The 23,098-nt window shown below is 43.4% G+C and overlaps 2 protein-coding genes across 7 annotated transcripts in view; one reads left to right on the top strand and one right to left on the bottom strand.

Annotated features, from left to right (window-relative positions):
* Positions 1 to 8,108, bottom strand: part of ZNF277 (zinc finger protein 277) — a 45,768-nt gene extending 37,660 nt beyond the window's left edge. Inside the window, exon 1 of one of the 2 annotated variants that reach the window (XM_079994312.1) lies at positions 7,904 to 8,108. In XM_079994312.1, the coding sequence (XP_079850438.1) occupies positions 7,904 to 7,946 (43 nt within the window). In that variant the 5' untranslated portion in view covers positions 7,947 to 8,108. The remainder of the gene's footprint in view (positions 1 to 7,903) is intronic. The other variant, XM_079994313.1, reaches the window with a different exon arrangement.
* Positions 8,109 to 8,284: 176 nt separating this feature from the next.
* DOCK4 (dedicator of cytokinesis 4) overlaps positions 8,285 to 23,098 on the top strand; it is a 265,492-nt gene continuing 250,678 nt past the window's right edge. For 4 of the 5 annotated variants that reach the window (XM_079994018.1, XM_079994016.1, XM_079994017.1 and 1 more), the window contains exon 1: positions 8,286 to 8,556. In XM_079994018.1, the coding sequence (XP_079850144.1) occupies positions 8,520 to 8,556 (37 nt within the window). In that variant the 5' untranslated portion in view covers positions 8,286 to 8,519. Of the gene's footprint in view, positions 8,557 to 23,098 lie in introns of all 5 variants that reach the window. The other variant, XM_079994015.1, reaches the window with a different exon arrangement.

Genomic DNA, 23,098 nt, shown 5'->3' with positions numbered 1-23,098 from the left:
GACTATTTTATTGGCATGCTATTATGCTTCCTTCATTCCAATCTTGAGTGCCTTTGTTTCATAGTGGCAATTCTAGCAACTTGGCCCTTTAGTTCAAATGCTCACAACAGTGGTTTCTACTTCATTAGGAAACAAGATTGGTAGCGGCTTCAAGTCTTGCATCTCAATCTCAAACTCAGCTCTTTTGGCAAGCTTCAGTAAAATTTTAGAAGCACAAAAGATTTTCCCCCTCTTCTAACGAGAATATCTATATGCAACGTGTTCCAGATGATTTTAAAAATGAACATATCACATATTATCTGAATGAAGCCAGTAAACCTGGGATATCTGTTTCAAATAAATAAATTCAATATCTGGCTTTGAACCCATTTCCATTTAAGTTTCACATGTATTTTTGTATATCACACCCTCTTTATACAGTGCACAACAGACAGAAGAACTAATAGTTTGCCACAGGTCAACCCAGAAATTTGCAACCTTTGGGGCACAAGGGTATATTTGGAAATCTAAGAAATTTCCTTGGGTGAGCATGACAAAACACCCACTTCACCAAATAAAAAATTATGCTGCACATAGATTCCTTCCCACTCTCAGACAAACAAACCTAGAACACCTCACCCAAAAAACATAGGGAGGCAAACCCCTTGCAAAAAAAAGAAAGAAGAAAAAGAAAGGTAAAAGCCCAACTCTTACTTCCTTCTCCACACTGGGCACCCCAGGATTAAACCAAGGCAATCACTGTTAACTCTATAAATTTTCAAACCCTGATATTATCAGTTCCATGGAGCAGCATCAAAGGAAAAAATCCCTTCCTAGAGTACCTATGTCAGTTCAGGCTGCTGCTAGGAGTTTGTATGTTTTAATGCTGCAGTGCTTGGGTGTGGCAGTAGGAAATTCTGCCTTTCCACCTACCTCTATATGGCCCCCAATCAATTCACCCATACTCCAGCCTTGTGATGTGTGTGTGCGTGCGTGTGTGATGCTCACTTTTATTTTTAAAGAATAGCCAAGGGGCTTTATTTTATGTTCTATCTCAGGGCTGTGGTGCTTATCAACAAGATCAGAGATAAAAGATCTCTCTGGATACCCTTTAGAAAGGATCTCTGAAGAGCAGGCAGAGTAGTTTTATCTCCTGATCCAGAGATGTCCCAGAAGATGTATAAAAACCTTTGAATCAGTTTATAAAATGGGTTTTAGGTTAGCAGTCTCCCAAAAGTGATTTGTTCTGCGGTGCAGACCACCAGCAGATCTCATCTATACCCCATTTCCTGGCCTTTCCCCAGATAGCCAATGCATTCACAATCCGCAAATGCTTAAATACAGCCAATTTGGCTGGTTATAGAGCTAAATCTATTTTTCTACTACAAATCTGCCTGGTAAAAAGGGAGTGGGTGAGAGGAAAGAGGCATACCTTTGCTTTAAACATTAAAGTTTAATTCATTGCTATTCTAATAAAAAAACCAACTCCTCAAGGCAATCACGAAACAATAATAATAATAAAAATGTTGTATGAGAGTCGTTCAGGAATTCCCCATAAGCTCCTTGAATGTCACATGTGTTTAGACAAGCCACCCTTCCGTGCTAGCACTCCCAGTGCGGCTTATGGTAATATTAAAGCAATCAAAATAGAAACAATAATACCAACACTACAATACGAGAGAAAAGCAGTAAAAAAACCAACCAACCAAACAGCAGCTAAATTAAAAACCAGCACAAGCCATATTTAAGGGCCAAACCAGATGAGACTCCAACCATGCAATTAGCATTTGTGTAAATGACTTTCTAAAAGCCAAACAGCAGCTCCTGCTCCAGATTGGGACCATAGTTTGTGGGGTGATGTACATGCATGTGCAAATAGCTCTCTCTCTCTCTCTCTCTCTCTCTCTCTCTCTCTCACACACACACACACACACACACACAAGCATCTTGCTCCAGATTTGACCTCCCATGCCTGCTATCTACATTGGGGGGAAAGCTTTCAGATGCAAGGGGCAGGGGCAATCTGGATCAGAAATGCAGCAAAAGCCCCTGAGCCTCACCCACAGCAGTCTGGCTCAGGGCTCCCCTGCCCCTATTTACTTTATTTTTTAAAAAAGGTTCCAATTCCACAGATATCATCTTGTTTACTACTGCCCTTAAAGAGCCTGGGTTGTCTCCTGGGTGCTGAAAAACACGAGATTTTCAGGCAAGCCTTCCAGGAGAGCATTCCGGAAACAGGGCACAACAGCTGAAATGCTGCTTTGTCTAGTGTCACTCAAGTACCCTTCAAAGGCGCTAGAAAAGACCCTCTGAAGATGACCTCAGTGTGCAGGAAGGTTCATGTATTGCAGGAGAAGCACTAGCCAAGGACCAAGCCGTATAAGGCTTTAAACGAGCAGTGGGGCATCTTCCACAGCTTGAGGGCTACATTCCTGAATAAGATGAATTCATAAAATCATGAGAGTTGTAAGGAGCTACAAGGATCATCTCGTCCAACTCTCTGCAATGCAGGAATATTTCACCCAACGTGTGGCTGGACTCCATTACCCTGAGATTAAAAGTCTCGTGCTCTACCAACTGAGCTCTCTCTCCCTTCTGAGCAACATTTTGCTAGAGCTGGAGTCAGACGTAGGTCAGCAGCAAAACAATAAATCAACTGAGGCCAGTGAAGATAATTATTTAGTCAAGGGAACAAACCACTACTCTGGCTTAGTGGTCTCATCAACTCTTTCTGGGAGGTCGTGTCCCAATGAAGCAGCTGTGAGGACTGAAGGTCCCTGCCTTCCCAGAGCCCACTAGGACTCTTCTTCAGAGTCTTTCTCAAGGAGCCTCAGGCTGTATCAGCACACAATCGTTTCATTTCTCTGTGTGTTCTAGGAGACCAGGGGGGAGGCAAGCTGGTTGCAGCAGAAGGGGGAGACTCCCCGGCTTCTGCCTCGGAGTCTGAACTGTGCTCTGCTGCAGCCTCTTCCTTTTCACTAAACAACTGTCGCCGCTTTTGCCTCTGACACCTCCATCTCCCAGTCTGCTCCTTCTCCCTGTGACCACGCAACCCACCACCAACTGGCTGCCTCTGAGCTTTCTCCCCCTGGGGGTTCCCTGGCTGGTGCCTTCTAGCAGTGCTCTGCACCCATCCGGTCCATGACATCTTCTGAGGCCTACATGCCAGGACTGACAGAACCAGCAACAGAAGTGGACAGAGCAGTGGTTGCAAGTTTTACCTTTGCATGTTTCGGTACCTACTCACATATACACCTCTAATCTCCACCCAGGCAGGCAAAAAACATTATCCGAGTTCAGCGACACATTCCAATCAGGTAAAAACATGGTGGGTGTGGAGCAAGCAAATGATATGGAGCAGGGAGTGAATATGGCCCAGGGAGAGTCCAGCAGGGACAGATAGAGAGGCCTCAAGTGCTGCATTCGTTCCCCCGGCCTGAGGTTCCCTGCCCCTGCTTTAAAGATAGGCATGAGCCCTTTGAATTTTACTCTGGAAGGAATCCTCAGTCAGCGAAGCCGTTTTCGACCCAACAAGATACACTTCCCTAAAGTTAAAGGTAAAGGTAAAGGTACCCCTGCCCGTACGGGCCAGTCTTGACAGACTCTGGGGTTGTGCGCCCATCTCACTTAAGAGGCCAGGGGCCAGCGCTGTCCGGAGACACTTCCGGGTCACGTGGCCAGCGTGACAAAGCTGCATCTGGCGAGCCAGAGCTGCACACGGAAACGCCGTTTACCTTCCCGCTGGTAAGCGGTCCCTATTTATCTACTTGCACCCGGAGGTGCTTTCGAACTGCTAGGTTGGCAGGCGCTGGGACCGAGCAGCGGGAGCGCACCCCGCCGCAGGGATTCGAACCGCCGACCTTTCAATCGGCAAGTCCTAGGCGCTGAGGCTTTAACCCACAGCGCCACCTGCGTCCCATTCCCTAAAGTTACCCCTACTCAAATAATAAAGTTTAATTGTTATGTTAAACATAAGAAGAAAAGTGGCAGCATTTCAGAATGGTGAAATATACTACACTATATACCATTCCTATACTAAAATTGTAATCCTATCATCTTAACCCAGGAAAAGCATAGGCATGCATAGTCTTGTGTTATTTGATGCTAAAGAACACAAGGGTTTTTTTTACACTCCACCAAGAATCAATATACAGTATGAAGCAGACTGCTTGACTTCCCTAGAAAGGACATTCTGTGCTTGTGGTGCCACCACCTATGTGGCCCCAAATCACATATTGTGGAATGGGATTTATCGAAAAGAAGGGAAAAAAGACCACTATATGAAATGATATGTGGTGGGGCAGGGGTTCTCAGGTAATAAGTGGGTATGATCGTTACCTCCAGACTATATTCCTGTTGTATCTGGAGCTATGTATCTTGGTGGAGCATGCACACTTTTAATACTACTTCCCTGTAGCAGGGCTTACTTTTTTAAAAATAAAATAAAATGCCACTCCTAGCAAGGGTGATTTCTTATTATTTGGTAGTTACTTCACAATTCTAGATAATTGTAAGAAAAGCAGGAGCAGGAACAAATGCTAATAATTCATGGGTGTTGTTGTGCGAGTTAAATATAATGGACATAAAACCCAAGTAGAGATGTTTGAAACCTATGCATAATATATATAGGAAAGGACTGGGTGCGGGAAGCTTGTTTTCCTCCCCATTTGTTGGATACTAGACGCTCTTGCTTCCAACCATCCATAACACTTAGTACAGTTATCAGATAATAACTTTAAAAGGTTTTACTTGTATGATAAAGATTTATTCGTATGATTTTAATTCAGTATAATTAACATCTACTATTTTAAGAAACCCAATTTTGGTAGTGATAATAACTGGAGCTTGGAATTTAATTAGAAAAGCTATTTCAGACATAATCACTTCTGCTTGTAATCATTACCCTTCTAACGGAAGTGCACTAAAAGAATGTGCCTAAAACACCTGCTAAGGTTTTTCAGTAGGGAAGACATTGTTTTTACTCCTAAAGACAATTTTGAAAAGTCACAAGCCCGGAAACATCCTAAATTGCAATGTTAGCTGGAAGCACAGCCAAGACCAGATATTCCTAAGGGTCCTTTACGGCAGAGGAACAAGGCGGCTTTGGAATCTGAGAGCTTTCCATGAGTTTACTCAGGCCTTAACACAGCTGAGAATACTGCTGAATAATGAAATGGATCAACACCTGGGCACCTCTCTTCTTTTGCCAACCTGGCTTTTCCAGTTGTTTTGTACAACAACTCCCATCAGTCCCAGTCAGTATGTGCTTGGCATACATTACTTCTTATCTTCACAACAAACCTATGATGGTGAGATGCAAGATGTGTGTAAGGAGATGGAGAGTGTGAAAGAGAATGGTAGCTTGCCTGAAGCCACTTAGTGAGTTCATGGCTGAGACAAGGTTTGAACTGATGACTTCCTGGCTCACAGGACACATTCGTCACCACTAAATCAGCTCTAAGATAAGTTAGGGTTAGAATGCCAAAAGCCACTCAGTGAACTTAATAGAAGAATGGGGATTTGAATCCAGATTTTTCTGATCTAAGGCATGTCACCATCCATTTACCGTAATTATCACACTGACTCCTTAAACATCAGATGACATTCCACTGGCATAACCTTATTGGTGATGGTTTTCCTACAAGGTGCTTGTACACAAAGGCCTGAACTTGAATCTAGGACACCTTAAGGACTGCCTGAGCCCTTATAAGCCCAGCCTTACCACCAATAGTATCCAGAGGAACGCTGTTAGTTGCATTTCAGATAGCTTCAGCTAGAACATAGGCATTCATTGTTGTTGGTCACATGCTGTGGAATGCTTTTTCAGCAGATCCTTACTACTAACTTTCAGGTCTCTCTTGAAGACCTTTTATACTGGTAGGTCTATTCAGTTTAGCTTTTTCCAAAGGAGACAGTAGCGGTAGCTATTTTGTATAATTCTCTTGATATCTCATATTTTACCTGCATATATTATTGTACACTGCCTTGACACTTTATGAGGGAGTAGTTTTATAAATATTTTTATAAACAGATAACATAAATATGCCGTAAATTAGAAGCCCCCCCCCCCAAATAGAGTGGCATAGAAATAATTCAAACAAACCCTTTTTTGTGTTCACCTGTGACAGAACTGAGCTGCTGTAACATAGTGAGTGCTGTTATGCACCACTATTATGTAAATATTCACAAGCAGCTTGTTTTCTTCTGCTTCCCTACCACATTGCCAGATTGATTACAATCAGACACAGGAGCAGGATTCCCCAGAAGCACAGTGGGAAAGGGAAGCAAGATCTAGAGATTACTAGGAGAACAACAAGTGCCCTGAAAAGAAGAGAGATGGAACGCAAAAAGGCAAAAACTGCTCTTCAAGGGATGAACATCAAAGCACACTGCAATGTTGCACCTCAAGGATCTGTGGGCATACTGAAGTCTTGCAGTTTGTTCCAGTTCTTTCCTTATGCTGACTTTCATTACTGAATGGGATTTCATCTTCCTGAGGCTTCAGAGCTAGTGGCATGGCCTTTTATAAAAATCTGCAGGAAAGTGCGACAGGAGTAACTGTATAAGCACTTGGTAGACCAACTGGCCATATCAGGGACGCATACTTATGCTTCAGTAACACCAAATTTTGTCATCTAGGACGCCTTTTACCCATTCTCTTGTACTTCAGGAATCTGAAACATGTGCAAGCTAAACCAATTTCTGACAAAGCTGGCGTTGTATTCGATAAACACATGCCATATGTTTGTAGAAAATACTTGCTCATCCTGGATCTGTTTCCAGCCATTTCCCTTCCAGTCATCTCTTTACTTCAACTCATGCACATACGGTTCCAACATTACATCTTCATTGGTGTTTAGAAAGAAACCGGCAAAAACAGGCATGTGCCTTTCAAGGATGGAATGCAACTGCAAGCTAAGTAAAATGCACGGCAAAAAGAAATAACATTCATCCCCTTTCTGTTGCAACAGCTTGGGCATAGCGTCCCAAAATACACCTGACAGTACAAGTTTATTCAGAAGGAAGACTGATGGCTTTCAACAGGATTTTCTCCCAAGCATTCAGGAAACTGTAGCTTGACAACACAGTCCTTTGTGAACTGACTCCCAAACACTTCACACTCTGATTGGTGGAGCTTACTCAAAGTGCGTGCACAGAGCAACAGCCTGAATCCTTCAAACACCGTGCAGAGACTAGCCACAGATCTGATTTACCTGCACTTGTAGGGTTCAGAAATATATGTGGGTGAAAAGCTGTATAGAAAGAGCCCGCTCTCTGTGATGATCAAGCTGGCCAACAGCTCCACGCTGGGCAAAATATTCCTGCACTGGAGGGGGTTGGACTAGATAACTCTCGTGGTCCCTTTCAACTGATTCATGTATCTGTAAACATTTTAGAAAATTTAAGGAGGACATATTTATTTGGCTTTGTATTATTCAGTTTTACTCCTTAAGGGTGCACCTAGTTTCCTGGAAGTAAACCAGGTGAACTCTAATGAGCTTAAATTTGAGGACCCACAGAGGAACACTGTCCTATAAAGTAGTAACGCCATCGTACTTCTCTCAAGACACGTCAAAGTATTTGCATGATGGTTTGCACACCAGGTGACGATGCCTACACGTGCTGCAGACCCTTGCAACAAGCAGGCAAGGAAACGCTGTCATTTCCCTTTCCTTGCCACGGCCTGTCAACTTTGCCACGCACCTAACTATATAAAGGAGTTGGCTCAGTCGGTACAGCACGAGACTCTTAATCTCAGGGTCGTGGGTTCGAGTCCTGCCTCGCAGGGGATTAGACTAGATGACCCCTCGTGACTCCCTTCCAACTCTACGATTCTAATGATACCACGGAAGAGGCTCAAGTGTCACGTCGGCACACAGCGCATGAAGCAGCCACCGGCTGTAACGTGGTCCCCGGAACTCACCGCTCTTCCTCGCCCGCTCCGCCGAGCCTCGGGGAGTTGCCATGGCCACGTTCTGCAGCCGAGAGGATATCGCGCGGCGAGGCTACGCAGGCACGCGGGGGATTCCATCGGGCTGGGCCAATGGGAGAGGACGAGACGCCCCTTCCCACCGCCCCTCGTCGTCGGCGACGCAAGGGATGTCGGGAGCGCCGGGCTCCGTCTTTTGTTTCGGCCGCGGGCTCTGCCCGAGAACACACGGCGCGGAAGGGGAGGCGTGGCTTTCCGGAAAGACTACACTTCCCATCATGCCATTGAAACTTCATGAAGGGGGGGCGTGGAGAAAGAGGCGAGCGAGAGGGGAAGGCGGGGCAAGGGGGCGGGGCTGGCGGCGGGCTGTCCCAGAGCGCGAGCTGGGCTCCGTCAATCAGAACAATGACTTCTCCGCGGTCGCCTGAGGAGCGGAGCTGAGGCGCGCACAAGCGAGCGGGAGCGCTGTCCGCCGGGCAAAGGGGGCTCGCCGCTTGGCGGTCGCTGCTGCTTCTGCTGCTGCTGCTCTGAGGCGGAGGGGAGCCGCGGCTGCTGCTCCTGTTATTGTTTGGCCAAGAGGGACCGAGAGCCGCCTTGCACTCTTTGGAGCATGTGGATTCCCACCGAGCACGAGAAATACGGAGTGGGTGAGTGAGGAGAGCTCCCCTCAAGAGACCTCCTTTGGCGCCCTTCGGCTTGTCCTCGCTTTGCCCTCCCCGGGTCTTGCTTGCTGCTCCGAAGGGGGCGAGTCGGGAGAGGAGAAGGCAGGCGAGGCACCCATCCTGCGCACCCACCGCGCACCCTTTTGCTCCCTCCAACCTTGATCTGGGCAATTCGTGCATCGGTCTGTTTACTTTCCAGTCGGATGCTGCTGTTTGGTGCGAGCGAAAAACCCATCATTGCATGAGATCCATTCTCTTCCCGTTCCTCATCCTTCAACATATCACACACACCACACAGAAAAAGTGTCTTTTTGTGGTTTTGAAAATGTGGAGCAAAGGGGGCGGGGAAGGATTGGATATCTATCTTATTATTAAAAAAAAATAATAATTGGCGACCATTGCTCGTAAGAAGAGTAAGTGGCTTTTTTTAAAGAGTCTGCATGCAACGCGATATCCAAACAATGTATCCAATTAAGCAAGCAACATCGTTAAAAAAAAGGGGGGGTGTTCCTCAGTCCTCTTGGCGTCCTGGATAAAAAAGAAAAGCAGACTAAGCAAGCTCTCGATTGTGCGAAAATGTGTATTTTGGCATAGGATTTAAAGACAGGCTAAAAACTGCTGCCATCTTTCGTGTAGATTGCGAGAGGCACCAGTGCGCGGCTGAATGTGATGGGTGTGTGTGTGTGTGTGTGTGTGTGTGTTGGGGTTGGCCGAGGAGTGTTTTTGTTTTAATCTGGATAGTAACCTACTTCCAGTAGTGGTGTTTTTGTTCTCGGCTTTAATGGAGTACAAAAGTGTTTGGATTGCCCAAGGAAACAGACAGGGTGGTGTATTGTCAGTTAGGGAACTTGCGATCCTGTTGGAGGAGGAAAGGCTGCTTCCATCCTCTCTTACAAAAGGTGAACAACAAAGGACGTTAGATGTTGACTGATGAATGTGGAATTTCGCATCTTTCCCTTCACCCCGCCTCCCAACAGCGGCATGTAGGTTTTCTTCTGATTTTCCTCTCTCCTTATACACACACACCCTTGCCTCAACTGACTATTTAAAGCTCGCATTTTCTCTCTCCTTCGTCACTTACACCAGATTCTTCTGATACTACTTGGGGCTATTAATTTCAGCCAGACAGATAGCAAGCTTTCCGTTTTAAAGAAAACAAATGTTAAGCCTGCGATATTAATTATTTCTTACATTCTGCCTCATTTTAAATTTACTTTCTAAATGATGTGAACATCAAGGATATCTTCCCTGCTCTGGGTTTTGGATAGCAGTTGCCAATGGGCGATGGGGTTATTTTGCCCACCTCTCCTTTGGAGATGAGATTGCAGGGTCTCTTCAGCTGATAGACAAAGTGATGAAGAATTGCTTATTGTTTTGTTTCGTAGTTGCTGACTAGTTCACCCCAATAGCAGCTGCTTTGATTGGCTTTACAGGTGAAGGGCATGGCAAGAATGTTGCTCGCTCTGGTCTTGAGGTATGCCTGCATGCTGAATTGCAGGTGTAACAAAAAATCCAGCTGGAATGCAAAGACTTTCTATATATGTGTGTGTGAGATCTCTCTGTGTTTAACCATGAGCATGGTAGCCAGGACGCATGCCATGCAACTGCTCCATTTGGAAATGATCCCAGATGCTGCTCTATGACCCAAATGTTAAATTATACAGATCATTGATGGGATTTATTTTCTTGACTTCTTTATGTACCCAGTCACAGCTGGGCTGCTGGATATTGATTAGTCCTCCCATTGATCTTTGCGGGGAAAATACACACACTGAGCTATGCACATGGATTGAAAAGCCACTTTGGTATTTCCTGGAATGGCATGTGGGATATTATTGGTCAAATATTTCAAGCTATAACATTTGCTTGCATTTTTTTAACACTTTGAAAGGGTCCCCCCCAACAACTGAAACAGATTTTCCATACACGAAGAACAATCTGAATGTTACAGTTTATTTCATGGGAAGGAATACACACACAAGCAATCTGAATTGCCAACCTAGAGTTGCTGGACCATAACATTTTCCTTGAAAGATGTCTCTCCCCAGCGAACTTTGTATTGTGCTCTGGTTGTTTCCTTTCTGTTGAAGTGGAAAAGGTGTGACAGTGTCGCTAAGCTATTATTCTTGTGATCTCAGGGGAAATACAACATACCCTTTCCTGAAGAAAAAAACCAACTCTTTGAACATGTGCTTTCCTGATCTAAATATTTGGTTCTCTTTCTTGAATTGCTTTCAGCATATGCCACTGTGCTACACGGAGAATGCACCAGGCAATTGTCACTGGCTGAGTAGAGTACACGTGCTGGCTTATGAATGGCTTCAATGTTGAGTCAGTGATCGCTTTGGTGTATTGCCTGAACATTTGCCAGAAAGAGGCCTTAGGCACCTCTTCATTAGCGCAGTTAGTCACCAGACAGGCAACTGGCTTTTCTTTCATCACCTTAAAAATGAATTGCTGTTGAAGCAAACCCATAAGAATCCTGAGATGTGAAGAGCAGCAAGTGCAGGGAAATGATAAAACGTGTGTGATGGGAAGTACTGTTAACTCCCTTGTTACATGCAAACCTAAGAGCTGTATTTTATTAATATGAAGGGTTCATGATTTTCAGTAGGCCTTTGCTGCCTGCTTGGTGTATAGCCCGATACTGTGCCTATTTGCTCAGAAGTAATGTCCTCCTGAGTGCTGTGGGACTTCTTCCCAAATAGTAAGCATTAGACAGCAGCTTCCAATATGGAGTTCCTCCCAGCCTTTCTCAACCTGTGGGTCCCCAGAGGTTGTTGGACTACAACTCCCATCACCCCTAGCTAGCAAGGCCAGAGCTCAGGGATGATGGGAGTTGTAGTCCAACAACATCTGGGGACCCACAGGTTGAGAACATAAGAGTGCATATGGCAGCCATGCAGCCTGGCTTAAATATGTGTTTAAGTAACTCTTGCCTAGGATTACAGCCCTAATACTATATATATTCATACCAAAGCCCCAGTGTGTTCAGTGGGTCTTAATTCCAAAAAAGCACGCACTGGTATATAGATTCAGCCTTACGTTGCAATCCTAAACTCATTCACTAGGAGTAAACTCCTTTGAACACACTGGGACATACCTATGAGTAAACATATGATTCCTCTATTACTATGTATGTAACTATGAGCCCCCCCTGCCCAAAATATGACCAATTTGTTTTCAGTCCAACTTTCTCCCAGGTAAATAAGAATTGTCGTTAAGTTTGCTATTCTCCGCACACTTACCTGCAGATGAGCAACATTGACCATAAACATGCGTTCAGTTTGGCTATTATTTTTCATCCTAACGATTTTATTACAACAATGTACTGAGCCTTTTTAAGGTTCCTGCAGCCCAGTTAGAGCTTACATCAAACACCATCATTTGAATTTTGCATGTCCAAGGGGGCTAATGCTATAGAGTTGTTGCACTTTAGAGTATGTATGGAGCTTAATCCCATCCCCCCATGATTCTGCTCAGTGTGTCTGATATGGAATTCAGCCCATGCCAAGAAAGATGTCCATAAAATTAATCTGGAAGCTGTAATTTTTTGTGAGATGTTTAATTCTCCTTTAGCTCACACCAATCTCAATTCATTTCTTGAATATATCAGCAAACTGAAAGTTGACATGAATTCCATTGGTAACTTGACTTCAGGAGAACCTGTTTAAAGTTCTCCTATTAATCTAATTTTAACGTGGCCAGTGAACATTTTGCAGAGTTATTTTGTAAGTCATGGCTTTTAACTGAAAGTCAACTAGCCAAACCTGAAGTGAACGGGCAAAACAAGTGTGGAATGTGTTCTTCCTGAAATTAACAGTGGAGGCACCTGGTTGTATCTGGGGAAGAATTTGGAGCTGGCCAATGTGAAATCAGTGTCATTTTAATTTACTTTCCACATTGTTTGACTAGTTGCTCTTTTACCTGAGGTGAGGTAGCTAAAATAATGGCCTGGGGCCTCATTTAATAATTTTGGTTTTGATTTTAAGCACCATAGGCACAGACGGTGGGAAAAGCTGGATTTTGTTGTGGAAGCAGAAGGCGAAACCTTGGCTGGCTGGATATAGCTTATGAGCTGTTCAGCCTATGAGCTGTGCATGGCCTTCTCTTAGATTAGAGGATTAAGTTGTTATCTATTAAAAGTGATGAGAGACTCATCTGTCTCTGCTTATTTTGCCAAATGGAAGTGATATCTCCCAAATTCCCTTGGACTTCAGCTGATCCAGAATTTTGCTTCATGTTTTAATGCACTGAAATGTAAATACAGCTGGTCATGTTACTTATTCAGTAGAGAAGTCCTAGTTATTGAAGAATCTCAAGAAAAGGTACCCATGGCCACAGGTCGGCTGGGGGTCACTTGTTTTGCTCATTACGGAAGAGGAAAACTATGAGAAAGACAATTGCAAAGGAGAGAACCTTCCCATCATAGGATGTTTACACCTCATTCCTTTTCTAAACAGGCTTTTTTCCTGACTTGTCTGTTTACTCAGACCCTGTCTTTGAAAGTGCAAATTGAAAGACTCTTGGTTCATTTTTTGCTACTGTGCTGTTATTTTCTTGATTTTTGAAGTGTAATCCTTTGCCAGTAGTGATAATTTTTGGTGCTCCCAAAACCTGACAGTTTCATGTTACTTCCTAGGTGGCATTAAGCAAAGCAAAGTATGCAGTTTTACTTGCAAATACGTACAGTTAAAATCGTCTGACACCAACAAAAATATATAGATATGATGATATGGATAGAAGTTATTCCAATGGCGGGGGAAATTGTTCTGTATCAAACTCTCCTTTGGTTCATGTTGTCCAGGTTCCCAACTGGGAACTCATGTAACATGTGTGTAAAGTATTTAAAGTTTTCAGTGAAACTTCTGATGAGAGCGTAAAAAAAAAAAAAAAGAAGTTATTCCAATGGAAGGAAGAAGGTTTATACATCTTATGGTGTTACTGCAATTCAGGCAAAAAGTACCATACAAAAAGTGACTAACATCTCTTCTCTCTGTTGATGGTGAAATCATATACTGAAAATATGCAAAATAGTTTATAGGAAGGAAAGTGCACATGGAACCAAATTTGATATAAAATCTGATCTCCTCAAAAAATGGAGCAGTATTATACTAAGTAATGAAAAAATATGACCCTGACAATATGATAGCATAGCACATGTAACATGAACTGTTCAGTTTTATTACATTATGCAAATGAGTCTTAATATCTGATAAAACCTTTATGATTGGGGGAGGGGGAAGGCAGGCAGCCTTGCAATAAGGGCAGTCCTGTGCTTTCAAAACGAGTACTCAGGACTTAACAGAAGAGTTAATTTGCAGGGTTTTAACAGATTGTGTTACACACAGTCACTATGTATTAAGGTGATCATTATTATGGTGAGCGGTTCTGTACCTACCCTCTGCTGCTGTTCATGGCTCAGGAGTGAAAGCACTGTCAGGGGCTCCCATTTTGCTTCTTCCATTTTTTGTAACAGTTATGCAGCCCGGAAGTCAGTTAATTACATCAAATTTGCTTTAGACTTGAAAGGTTGGCAGATCAAGTAGCATCCATTCCGTGTGTGAAGATTTATAAAACCATATAGAATAATCATTTCTTTTCACCAGAACATAGCTGGAGTCCTCAAATCTCAATGTTGAACAGAAACATACATAATTTAAGTTTTTAATTTAAGAGTCAGAAGTTGAAGCAATGCCCAAGGTAACACTTCAGCACTGAACATTTGCATGCAACCTTTTTTTTTATTCAGAGAGTTGATGTCATGGACTGGCTGGATGCAGAGGAATGGTGGGAGGCACACCTGCTGGGAAATCCCCAAGGCAACCCCCAGAAGAAGAAGGCCAGAGCCAGAGGATTGGTGGTGGGGTGACGATGAGTGGTCAGAGGGAGAAGAGGATGGGGGTGGGGTAGGTGTTGGAAGCTGAAGAGGTAACAGCGTTTAGTGAGCAGGAAGAGGCTGTGCAAGAGAGAAGTCCAGAATCTGAAGCTGAAACAAGAGAGGAGAGAGGCAGAGAGAAGGGTGGCTGGTGAAGAGGCATTGGTGTCTCCCCCTCCTGCTGAGACCAGTTCCCCTCCCCCCGGTCTCCCAGAACCAGAAGCGGTATGAAGAGGGTGGAGCAAGTACAGATGCATTAACAGAGTCTCAGATTGCTTGGGAAGGACTTGAGGGACGAGGAAAGCTGTGGGAAGGTGGGAACCTTCAGTTCTCACAGCTACCTCATTGGTATAATGTCTACCAGGAAAAGTTGTTGTGCTCACTAGCCCTGGCCTCCTGAGCCATGTGTTTCTTTGAATAAAGAGTTAACTTCACTAAAACTGTGAGTTATTGCTGACCTCCTTCTGGCACCTGACCCTGACCCTCACCATGTGGACTACTGCATTATCAATTGGACAGAATCATTTTCTGTAAGGGGCCATCCATGTAGCTTATACACTAATCCTGAAAATATGCTTCTTTTTCATGTTGTCTTAACTAGCCATCTTATCAAAAGAAGCAACTTATCTAGCATGTTTTCCTCCATAAAGCTGGTTCATACATTCATGGGATAATACTTGGTGTCTCCCCATTTGGTGACTTGCAGATGAATGCATGAACACCTTCACTGAAAAGCTTGCTCCTTCTCTAGAGCTGATATTGTTAAGCAAGTCAGCAAGGGGACATAGCAAAGGGAAGGAAGGAATGGCTGACACAAGGGATATGTGGAGCTAATAAATGCATATGCATGCCACAAGTTATTTTATCAACCTTCTGTGAGATTTCACTGAGCCCAAACAGAAACAAAACTATCACCCAGAGAGAATATAGGCTTGTTTGCAGGTTACACTGAACACAGGTACAAGCTGTCTGTACACATCTAAAAGGTGTTTGTATGAAAGAGTGTATCTCTGTTTATTTTTACAGTTCAGCTCAGATGGTGCCCTCTTGGTAGCTCCACCACCCTTGCAAGCAAGAGAGAGGGCTTCCAAAATGTGGCACTTACACTAGACATGTGTAATTCATCTTCAGGTCATTTGCTGAAGATTCACCTCTTTACCATGCCCATTGACTGTTTAGATTTGTGTGATTTCACCTCTATAGTCTGATGTATATTCCTCAGTTAAATTGTTCTGTTGGATTTTAATATTGTATGCTTATATGGCTATAATCTGCCCTGGGACCATGTGGTAAAGGACAGAGAAGGGAATCTCCTAAATAAATAAATGTGTTTCATACAGAGACGGTACACTTGTTTAATATTACATATTAATTGTGTTGAGTGCACAGCTGAACTATTTGTGCACATATATACTCATTGGATTAAATCCCTTATAGGAAGAACCTATTCCCATGTACCATAGTAGCACGATGGCAAGGAGCTGAAATATTCTGCTCTGTCTGTGTGGCAGACAGTTGTAGTTGCCTGATTTAAAGTTTGTTCAGTGCACCAACACTAAAACGTCTGCCCTTGGTGGGTGCTGGCATGAAAGACCAAAGAATCTTTAATCACTGAAACAGTTGAGCACTTTCAATTTACATACGATGTAAAAGCTACAGGGCAGTGCTCTTTTCTCAGTATGTCACTGTCTCATTAGAAAGAGTTTCCTATTGAAGGTCTACTGGGTGCATATACCTTCAGTGTAGCAAGAAGATAGAATCCAGGAAACAAAATACCTCAAGGTAGTATGTCAATGTTCCTGTTTTTAAAAAACCTGTCTTTATATTACCCAGTCAGGTATAATTACGTTTTTTTCAGAGTTGCCACTTTAAATTAGTGTGCATATCCCTGACCTGCTACTATCTTCTCTGTTAACTGTATCACTAGCACAACACTTCTGTATGTGGAATGCAGAAAGATATGGTTATGCCATACCATATTCCTACAGAACTGAATTTGCAAGAGGTGAGGAACCAGCGATGAATATACCACTTATGATCATCTTTCACTAGGTGGACCAATGTGGCTTTAGTTTGTTCCCAAAAAGTTGAACAGCCTTTTTCCATGTGTAGAAAATGGACACTTGACATTTCAGCGTGAACTATATTCCACTTTAAAGGTAAAGGTAAAGGTACCCCTGCCCGTACGGGCCAGTCTTGACAGACTCTGGGGTTGTGCGCCCATCTCACTTAAGAGGCCAGGGGCGAGCGCTGTCCGGAGACACTTCCGGGTCACGTGGCCAGCGTGACATCGCTGCTCTGGCGAGCCAGAGCCGCACACGGAAACGCCGTTTACCTTCCCGCTGGTAAGCGGTCCCTATTTATCTACTTGCACCCGGAGGTGCTTTCGAACTGCTAGGTTGGCAGGCGCTGGGACCGAGCAGCGGGAGCGCACCCCGCCGCAGGGATTCGAACCGCCGACCTTTCGATCGGCAAGCCCTAGGCGCTGAGGCTTTAACCCACAGCGCCACCTGCGTCCCTTATATTCCACTTTACATGCTGTTATTTTCTCCTGGTTTGTGCAGAGCACAGTACAAGCATTAAATCATACTGTGTACCCCACTCTTCAAAGCCACTTAGTGTTCCCAGTATATCTTATGCAAGGTGATTGTGTGGTACTTCTCCAAATAGGAAAAACAAACAAACACATAACATCCATGGTTAACTTGTGCCCTGTTGCATGCAGTGTTAGAAACTGAGATACGAAAGCTAGGAGCTAAATGGCACCTTAAACCTAGGTTATGGGCGTAACAACAGAATGTCTAGGTGCACTTTTTATAACAAGAATATAAAGTCGATAATGAATGTACTGCAGCTAAAATTCATGTTCATTTTTCATATGGTCTGGTCCTTCCCCTGCCCACTACCCTTAAGAGGGTCTCTTCTTCAGTCTTCAGATAGTAGCTGGAAGTGGGGAGGCAGAAAAGGATCCTCCTTTCCTTCCACTCTACAGTCTTAATCTGAAATCTTAGGCGCAGTACTGCGCCCACAACTCAGAAACTTATTGTGCTAATGAAAGTCCCTGTTGCAAAATGTGCCTAGAACACTGGGAGTTTTGGAAACTGGTTGCATGCTTACCTAATACATTGCTTACAGTAATGGTCATTTGTTGTATAGAACTTGTGACCTGGCCACATAAATTCAAAGGTTCTCTTGAAGGGAGAAATCACATATTGATTGTCTCACACTACTTAAGCCCTTCTTCCTAAAACAGCATTCTGTGTCCTTCTCTTGCACAAGCTATGGCTAAAACCAGTCTTATTTGACTTCAGAAAGCTATACCATGCAGACACTCAGTGGGCCCTGAGACAAGTCTGGCTGGTGCATTCTGATGATGATGATAATATATACCCCGCCCATCTGGCTGGGTTTCCCCAGCCACTCTGGGCAGCTTACAACATATCTAAGACCTAAACAGACTGTTTTTAGTTTCCAGGCTGCCTGTAACATTAGGCAGAGTGAGGTAGCTACCACAAGCAGCAGAAATTGGAGTGTGGTGAGAACACACACAGTCAAGGTGAGGTGCTGGAGGACAGAGCAGAGCTGGCCTTTCCCATACTCCACACCACCCAATTCAAATTCAGTGGAAGCTGCTGTCCAGCCTGCAGTGTGAAAATTTCAACAACAATCTTTATTACGGTCTAGAGACCCAACAAATCGTTGCAAAGCAATACATAATTCATACAGCCTACCTCCAGGTTAAACAAGCATTTTGTTCAGAATATAGGGATCATTGGTTCTTGCAACCACCGATAACAACTTTGCCACTGCTAATGTTCTAGCATTTGTCCAGTGAAAATAAGTGTGAAAATAAGATTCAACTGCCAGTCCAGTTGGCTACTATATGTGAACTAGGGGTGGAGGAGGGGGCCTCAGGCCGAAAAGTGTCTTGGGCTAGCCATGTCCACACCACTTTTTGTTGGAAGTATTGCAGAGTGCCCACAGTAGGAGAAGAAAGGAGAGAGACTGAGCCAATGCATTGAGGTGGGGATGGGGAGAACAAGCCATAATATTGTTCTCAAATCTCCCAAGCCTGCTTCCCACCCAAGGGAAGGAACTGCCCATATCCTAATAGTAGTCTGCATGGTTGTTGTTGTTTTTAAAACACTTCACCTTTTAAGAGACTAATTTCAGAAAGTCTAACTGTGCAGTGGGTTGTGTGAGAGCAGAGGTTGGGAACACTCCTGAATTGTTTCTTGCGTGGCTTAGTGGATATTTGGATGTAGAAAGCTGGAGATGCAGGGTATCATTGGGAATTATCCCTGTGACACAGCCTGTAATTTGCCCTTCTTTTCCCCCTAAACAAACAGATGCAAGAGTCCATCTTTAGTCTTTCACTGTCTTATGGTAGTCAAGAGTTATTTGCAGATGTGTTGGTAAAGATCATGGTAATGACTCACAGTTGCAATGTCCTCCCTCCCTCTTTCTCATTACTTGACAACACAAAACAATTTCCCCCTTTAAACTCAGCAAACCTGAGAGATGAATTTTGGTTCTTTATGGATGGGTTGATATTTGCTTCATGGAAGGCAACTTTTGTTTACTTACTTGAAAAGAAGGCTGTGTACAACATTGCTGGCTTAAACACATAGCTAGGTTGTTCTTGTTCTCGATTTGGATTGAAGTTGGTTTGGGGGAAATGCATCAATTTCATATGAAATATAGATAGTAGTTAATGTCATGTGTACCCTTGCTTCCCAAACCAGTATTCGGAGTGCATTGAATGCAGAGTAATTTGGAGTGTGTACACAAAGTCTAAGATAATATCATTGATTAAGACCTGGGAAAATATGAACTTAGTTGAACTCCATTCCTCTTGCTGATGGAGGTGACAATATCTCAGGTGCAAACGTAAAACCAGCATTGTGGTCAATTTGTAAAGATGTGGGTATACTATCTAAGCAGAGGATGGCTGTTTGATATACAATGAGATATTAACAATGGTTCAGTGTTACGTTTCCCTCCTGAAGAAACGTATGCCCTCCTGAAGAAACGTATGCATTCAGTGTAAGTTGAATGTTGAATGTAAAACAGTGGCTTTGGAAAACAGTGATTAAAAGTAGGATATGATACCCCTCACCGTTACACTTTTTATCTCAGTGAAAGATTGACTTTTCTTTCATTAAGATAATCATAAACTGGTTCTGCCACCACCATCAGCAAGAGTGGGTAGAAATCACAGCCAGTTGTGCTCATAAAATTAGAAGAAAAGGCAATACCTTTTAAAGGAAGCTTACTTGTAGCAGTTGGTCTTTGTGAAAGATAAATAATGACAACTAATGCTGTACTGCCGTTCTTACAATTTCAGAATTCTCTTAGGTGATAGTAGTAAACCTAGTTTCTTGAGAGCAAGTTTCATTTACAATAATGGGACTTACTTCCAGTGGAAGCTGGTCCTCTGGGGCAAATGGGATACTGCTCCACCAACTTCAAGCTGCCATCATCTGCCTTCCTTTCTACTAACAACAGCAGGTGACCCTGGCTATCTGATTTCTCCTTCTTACTCTGCTGTTGCCTGTTGTAAAACTCAGCAGGGAAGAGGTTGCGGACAAAAGTGCAATTAGTTGCCTCTGCCTGTCTTTGTGACTCTCACTCCGCTTGCTGTTGGTCTCCCTACTTTCTGCCTTGATACTCCCAATGGCCACCAGACCCGGCTGCTTGCTTCTGAGAAAATACACAATCAGAAACAAAAGTTTGATTAGAGGGTGGTGGCAAGGGGAAGACCAACTTTTATCCCTGGATAATCTCAAGTGTGGCATAGTTAAATGCGAAAGTAATTTTAGTGGCGCAGCAATAAAACTGCTAGCCTATTTGCAAAGCTAAGCAGGGTCCTCGATGGTTTCAAACTGGACAGAATGTTGAGATTCCTGCATTGCGGGGGGTTGGACTAGATGACCCTGGTCCAAAATCATAGAGTTGGAAGGCACCCCAAAGTTCACCTAGTTCAACCCTCTGCAATGCAGGAATCTCAACACACGGTCTTCCATCCAATTTGAAACCATTCCGGACCCTGCTTTTATTTTGCAAATGTGCTAGTGGTTTTATTGCTCCACCATTAGCCATTGTCATGCAACTTTCAATCTCTAAAGGGTATCTAATGCCTTTAATGCTTGCTTACTTTAGAGGTGGTCCCAATACATAGTAGTGCACTATGGTATTGGCTTGGTTACCTCCTCTTGATTTTAAAGTGGCCAGTACTAAGCATGCTTATGAATGAAATTAAGAATGCAGTTGGAGATGGATTATTTTTAGAAGAGTGACTTGGCTTGAAAAAAAGATTACCAATGTTATGCATTCTGAAATAGAAGACTTCAGGAAAGAAGGTCCATGCAAAATCAACTGAAAGACACCACGTGTCAGACCGAAGGAGGAGAACGACATTATAGGAAAGATCTTGATATACATTTGATTTAAAATGCTACTGACAGCACACAGTATTTCTTGCATTCTTTCATTACTGTGAATATGCCAATCCCCAATTTTTTCTTACTGTCGTTTTTGCTGTTGCATTTTCGATGTGTAGTCGCTTTCTATTGAATTTATCTAATGAGCCATACCCAGGAGGATTGCATGCCGTATGAAGGCGCTATTACCTTTCCCATTAATGTAGAGGGAAGTTTCCACTCTTGCCAGGAATCATAACTTTGGTTCATTCTGTTCCCTCTCTATTAGTAAACAAGTTGCAGTTAGAAGCGGCATAACAGTCAACTTCTTGAATATGATTTCAAAATGCCGTTAAATTGAGGATCCACTATTGCATACATTTGTTGTATGGGAACGGAAAATCAAAATAGTGTCGCTACGGTTTGAAAAACAGCCTCCCAAGGACTAAGTGATTCTGCCCTCTGTGGTGCAGCTAGGTAACTTCATACCTTCGACTCAATGACCTTCCAGGGTAGTGGTCTTCAGACGGCCAGGTGTAGTACTTCCGCCGTGCATTGCACAATTTAAATTTATTTTCTCTCCACTGTCCCTACCACTGTTCTATGGAGCAGGTTTGTTTTCTCCTGCTCTGGAGAATAGGACCTGAACAAATGGCTTCAAGTTACAAGAAAGGACAGTAAGAGCTGTTCGACAGTGGAACAGACTCTCTTGGAAGGTAGGGAACTCTCCTTCCTTGGAGGTTTATAAGCAGAGGTTGGATGACCACCTGTCATGGATGCTTAAGTTGAGATTTCTGGATTTCTAGGGGTTGGACTAGACAATTATATGATTCTATATTATGTGTGAATGCTAAACCTCCTGTTCATATCTGCTTAGAGCCACCTTGGTATCAAAGTTATAAAAACTTCAGTGTGGTAACTATCTGCCTTCAACTGCGTACTTTAAGTGGCAGGTGACAACTTTTTGGTGTGGGAAATAAGACTTTCGCATTGGGCTAGAACCATGTTCAACTTCATTTTTGGCTTACCGACCACTTGAGCTTAACAGACCCCCCAAAGCTGTTGTTCAGAGAGCTTTCTGGAACTTATAGAGTTGGCAGCCAGCTTTATTTAGAAAACAGAAAAGCGAGAGAGAATGAGAATGTGCCACTAATATTTTAAACTTCATAACAAAAGGCCTTTGTAGGCAATGCAGTAGAAAATGAGAACTTGCATTATTTTGGATTGTGTATGGCATCATTATAACCAAAGCTCACTTTAAAAGTGTGGTGTTGCCTGGGGATCCAGTCTGGGTTGCCTGTTTAATTGCTCATGTGTTTATTTCTCCCTTTCTATTTGTTTTGAAGGCTGATGTGAGTTAACATAGCTGTTAAGTAAGTTAAATAACCACAATACAACTGTGTATGTTAGAGGAGGTAATAATGGCCTCAGCAATGATTGAATTCAAGCCATTCAGTTGCTGTCCAAACATTCTGCCAGCTTAGCTACTTGACCACCTGCTTATGTTTTTTCTCTTCTGCTTTCAGTTGCAGGCACAACCAGGCTTTCTTGCCCGCCCCCCTTCCCAAAATAGGTTGTTGTGTGTAGAAGTTGCATGTGCCTTCCATTTTCTCAGGAGGTACTTTGGTTACAAGTCTGTATATTATTATATTTTTCGTACCATATAATGTCATTGTTCAGTGGTTTTCAAAGGGTGTGGCACGCCACACTGGTGTGGCTGGAGAGGATGGCAAGTATGATGGGAAGTTCCAAGGACAAAGAAACATTTCAGTGTAGTATGGTATAGTTGTACAGTGTAGTAAAGTATTGTATAGGATCAAAATAACTTTTTTGGGATATACAGCCAGAAACAGTAGCCCCACATCTCTTCAAGAGCATGCTATTCTTCTACAGTTTTCCACGACGTATTGTTGTGAACCGGGATTTTCAACTTTGACAAATATGAACGACCAGAAAAGAGAGGCTTCTTTGTGTTGATGAGGGGATGAGAGTTTGTGTACTGAACCCCTGGCCTACCTGATGGCTAGCCAGTATGTCGTCCAAAGTTCAAAGACCAGTGGTCAGTCCATGCAAAGTCCAAAGGTCAGGAAATGCAGTTTGGGATCAATCCAAGTAGGCTAGGTCTGAAGTCCAGCAGTCAGGATACAGTCCAGAGTCAATCCACAGTTCCGTAGAGGTCCAGGAACATCCAAGCCAAGGTCCATCAACATGGGCAGTTGAGCAGACA

This window comes from Podarcis cretensis (assembly GCF_951804945.1).
Source record: "Podarcis cretensis genome assembly, chromosome: 10".
Classification (NCBI taxonomy): domain Eukaryota; kingdom Metazoa; phylum Chordata; class Lepidosauria; order Squamata; family Lacertidae; genus Podarcis; species Podarcis cretensis.
This window is presented reverse-complemented; position numbering and strand designations above follow the sequence as displayed.